Source organism: Alligator sinensis, unplaced genomic scaffold (genome assembly GCF_000455745.1).
Source record: "Alligator sinensis unplaced genomic scaffold, ASM45574v1 scaffold547_1, whole genome shotgun sequence".
In the NCBI taxonomy this organism is placed as follows: Eukaryota; Metazoa; Chordata; order Crocodylia; family Alligatoridae; genus Alligator; species Alligator sinensis.
Genome location: NW_005842217.1, coordinates 1,411,502 through 1,416,132, shown reverse-complemented (window position 1 = coordinate 1,416,132; position 4,631 = coordinate 1,411,502). Strand labels below are relative to the sequence as shown.

Below are 4,631 nucleotides of genomic sequence, written 5' to 3'. Positions count from 1 at the left end.
GCAGAGGTCCAGCAGATCTGGGGGAAGGCTTCTTCCAGCATATATACCACTGGGGCATTGCAGCCCACCGTGGGGATTTTGTGTTGAGAACAGCAAAGGCACATGTCTACTCAATCTGTTCTCCAAATACAGTTTGTGATACTTGGAGCCAGAGTTTGAGACGGGTACCTATATTGAACCCATAGAGTTTGAGTCATTTATGCCCTCAACTCTCGTGGCATTGTAGATCTACACTCCCTTAAACTCTTTCACCCCTTTGGGAGGCCAAAATCGAATCACGGGTTCTAGATGGAGCGTGGTTTTGGAGCACGGGTTGGCTCTTCTCCTGGGTGTGTTGTAAGCAAGCCTGGGTCCAGGCCCTGACCTCTTTTATGCTTCTACATACAGTTCAGGGGTTAGGAGTAACCTCTTCAGTGTCATAATGGGAGCAAATCTACCACAAGACATGGAGGTACAGAACCGTCCTTTTAGCAGCTGTCTGTCAGCCCGAGCAGAAGTACCTTCCTTCACTTCGTAAAGCACTTGTCTAAAACGGGTGCAGTTATTCCCCACCTCACCCCCACTCCTCCCCGAAATGTCAAGGTACAGTACAGCCACAGAGAAGCAGCATGTCTGGCTGTGCGCCATGCATGCTCTGAAGCAGACTGGCACGTAACTGTTCCCACTGGTATTTCTAAAGCAATCGCTTGAAAAATGTGCAAAATAACAAAAGCCCCATGCACGGTTCCCTTGCAAGCAGAGCCTGAGCTGCCAGCTCCTTCTCTGAGGCTGTGGATACACTGGGGCTCAGTATAGCGAAAGCCACTGACTGCAATTCTCTGAAGTGCCCAAAGCTAAAGTTTCATAGATTTCATAGACATTAGGACTGGAAGGGACCTTGAAAGATCATCGAGTCCAGCCCCCTGCCACAGGGGGCAGGAAGTCAGCTGGGGTCACAGGATCCCAGCAAGATAAACTCTGTAAGTGCTTTGTAAATGCTGCAGGGGTGTAGGTTGTAACCATGTTGGTCTAAGGACATAGGCAGACAAGGTTCTCCAACTATTTGGGTTGGTCTAATAAAAGATATCAGATTCACTCAAGGGACCTTGTCTGCCTTTGTAAAAATGGCCCAGTGAAAGGGAAACATGATATTGCTGGCAGAAAGCCAATCAAATAGCTGTTCTACCAGTTTACCCGTCTTTCTCATAAAAAAAAAAAAAAACAACCCAAAAACCAACCAACCACCCCACCCCCCCCCCCCCCCCCCCAAAAAAACAAAAAACAAAAAAACAAAAAAAAAACATTAGATGTGCTTCCCCGGGAGTGCTAGAATATACATGGTGAAATGCCTTATTAGCGACCTGCATAGGGCTGAGCCAGTGTCTCCTGCATCATTGCACAATATCAAGACTTGAAGGGTTCTTTTAAAAAAAAAGGGGCAGGGGGAGTTGTCCACATGTCTCATTTTTTTTCCCCATTAGGAAGTGATTTTGTTTTGTCTTGGGACTTTCCTTCTGGCCAGAGGATGGACAGAGTTCTGACACAGGAAGAGGCTGAATTGTTTTTGTGCTAACTATTTAATCACACCCTTTCTTCCAGGCGCTAAGTGGCCACTGGAATAAAACATACAGCCTCCCCTGCCGTTATAAAAATAAAGCTCCCAGTGCACATCCCTTAAGACCCTTTTTAAGCCTTATTTTTCCCAACCAAAGAACAGACATTAGGTTCCTGTGCTAAACCATCACCTCCAGCCCTTAAGTAAAAAAAAAAGAAAAAAAAAGAAAAAGGTGGGGAGGGTAGAAAAGTACCGTGAGAAATGCAACAACGCGTTGATACATAACAGAGCAGAAAAAGCCACAAGCCACATATTCCCTGCTTCTATCAAATCACCTTTATAAATATTATAATCCCCTTTTTGGAGTTGGCATTAGAAGGAAATGCGTAAGAAATGTTCCTGATCTTTTCCTGATTAGGAAAGGAAAGGAAAAACCCTCATATTTAGAGTTGCAACAGCTTCAGTGTGGAAGGCATGCAGGTTTTGAAAGTCTGTTAGCTCCAAGGAGCTCTGTAACTGAAATGGAGAATACCTGGAATTCTTCCTATATTTGTGAAGGTCTAAGATTGCAGTTTGGTAAATAGCAGCTCTTGTCCTGCCGTGTCCAGAAGTGAGCGGCTGGGTCCTGTTTCCCCACCCCCTGCCCGAAAGCCTGTCTTTTGACCCCTTCTCTTGCTGGACCTGGCTGAATAGAGGTCTCTGTACTGGGTGAGAGGGTTGCATTTCAGCATTTCAGCAAAGGAGCAGAAGTTACACAGTGTTTCCAAAGACAGGAAAGTAGCAAATCTGGGCTTGCTTTAAAATCATGAAGTTCTGTTGGCTTTTTTTTTTTGCATTCAGTATGAGACCTGAAACGGCAGCTACAGCGAATGGCAGGATGTTTGCAAAATGCAGCTGTTTGTAGCTGGCTTGTCCACAAAGGCTGAAGCCAAAGGTCTCTTTATGTAGGCATGCAACTCTCTTTTTCCTGTTCCTTTTTAATTCTGTAATTCCTGTTCCTCTTTAACTCTGTAATTCTCCCTCCCTCTCAGTTATGAAGGAGCTGGTAGTTTCTGCTGGAGACAGTGTCCAAGTGACCCTTCCAAGGAATGAAGTTCAGTTAAATGCATTTGTACTCCCTGAGCCACCAGCAGGTAAGATGAGGTTGGAAACTCTCCTTCATGGGTGCCAAAGAGGAGTTAATGACTCATTAGACAGGAGACTCTTTTAAGATTTTCCCTATTCAAACATCAAAGTCCTCCTCTGGAGTACCCATGCTAGTATGGTCTGCGCTAGGAATGAGCAGTTGCTTATAGTGAGGGCTTCTGAGGCTTGTTTCACACAGCAGAAGGAGGGTATTTTTCTAGCTCCCAAGGGCACCCATCTGTGGGAGAAGACCACTGTTTTAAAGAACTGCAGATCAAGTGAGGAAAACTTATTTTCAGTTGCAACCACCCCCATTTCAAGGAGCCCGCAGTTGTCCACTTTGGGCTGACACACACACATGGTTATCACTGTGTTCTCTTTCAGCTGCACAGAACTAGCCACATGCCCTTGTCTAAGGAGATACGGTAAAGAGTGAGAGAGCTGAGCCCTGGGAATAATTGAGCAAAGAAAGAGGCCCGGGGGGGGTTGTGATTTAAAAGGAAGCTGAAGCCTCGTCTCATTTTCAGCCTCACTGATCACAGAATTGTGCTGCAGCTCAGCAGCTCGCCCTGTGGGTACTGAGGACATCTTACTTGTGTGGGCCAAGGTGTTGGTTGTCCTGGGGTGCTAGACTACAGGCCTTTCCCTAGCAGATTTCTAGCATCATCTGTAATATGTCAGTAGGGGTTTTGTCCAGAGAGCAAGCTGTTTCACATAGTCTGTCTTTTGTTACTCATCCAAAGGTTTGCTTGCATGGGTATACAATCCTGCTTTCCTAAGAAGTCTGTCTCTGCACTGAGCTGAAGTCTGATCTCTCTGCTAGGTTTTTGTAGAGACCTGCTGTGACAGTGCATCACAGTATTAGCTTGTCATGTGGAGGAGGTAAAAATATCAGCCACGTTCAAGCAACAAATACCACACTGGGGCAGACCTCCTTTGCCCTGGTGGTTATAAAACTTTGCTCATACATAGCATCTTTCAGGTGAGAGCCTCGAAGCTTTTCCTGAAAGTGGTTAAATATTATGTCCATTTTACAGATAAGTAAGGGAGGCGCAGAAATGAGATTCAACCAAGGTCTCTCAATTAATGAGTGGTTTCTTTAGTGATCATTCAGGAGACCTGATTCCAGCTCCCTCTCCTAACAGTTAAACAGGACTGCCTCCCATAATAAATAGCCTGGGCCAAAAATACAGAAACTACCAGTGTGCACTCAGACTGAGCATGGCAGCAGCTATATCCTCTGAGCTTCCTGGGAGAAGCCAGAGAGTGTCATTGCCTGATGACAAGTTATTGGGGATCATGATTTGATTTGATGGGCAAACCTGTGGCTTAGTCATGGGTTCACTGAGAAATTCAAGAGATGCAGAGAATCAGCTGGACCTTTTCAGAAGTTGCTTTTGCTGTACTCATGGTAGAGAGAGGCAGGAGCGGACCCTGTGACAGTCCTGTGAGAGGCATTCCCTATTTTTGATACCAGGAGCCGGAGTTTTAGAGACAGGCGCCTACACTGAACCCATATGGTTTTAATCTTTTATGCCCTCAACCCTCGGTTCTAGACCTGTGATCCCTCATACTCTTTCACCCCTTCAGGAGACTAAAATAGAAGCACCAGCTCCAGATGGAGCGTGGTTTTGGAGCACAGGTTGTCTCTTCTCCCTGGTGTGTTTCCAGCAAGCTAAGGTCCAGGCCCTCAGCTGTTTTGTGCTTCCCTTGAGTATAGCAGAACAGACCAGTATTAATGTGAACACCTGCCCTTGTCTTGCTTTAAAATAGCTCTCATAATTGTTAGCATCTGTCACTTCTTTAGGAACCAGCTATTCCTATGAGTGGGAGCTGATCACCCATCCGCAGGACTACAGTGGAGAGATGGAAGGCAAGCACACCCGGACCCTCAAACTCTCTAAGGTGAAGCTCTTGGTATTCAGCTTCCCCTGGTGGTTAATGCCGCCCGTCTTTACCTAGGCAGGGGCTC

General features: G+C 46.1%; 1 protein-coding gene across 3 annotated transcripts in view; it reads left to right on the top strand.

Moving 5' to 3' along the window:
- The window catches only part of KIAA0319L (KIAA0319 like), a 54,378-nt gene that overhangs the window by 27,908 nt on the left and 21,839 nt on the right, over window positions 1–4,631 (top strand). For all 3 annotated transcript variants that reach the window (XM_025208038.1, XM_025208039.1, XM_006027012.3), the window contains exons 5-6: window positions 2,566–2,667; window positions 4,467–4,564. In XM_025208038.1, coding sequence (XP_025063823.1) covers window positions 2,566–2,667; window positions 4,467–4,564 — 200 coding nt within the window. The remainder of the gene's footprint in view (window positions 1–2,565; window positions 2,668–4,466; window positions 4,565–4,631) is intronic.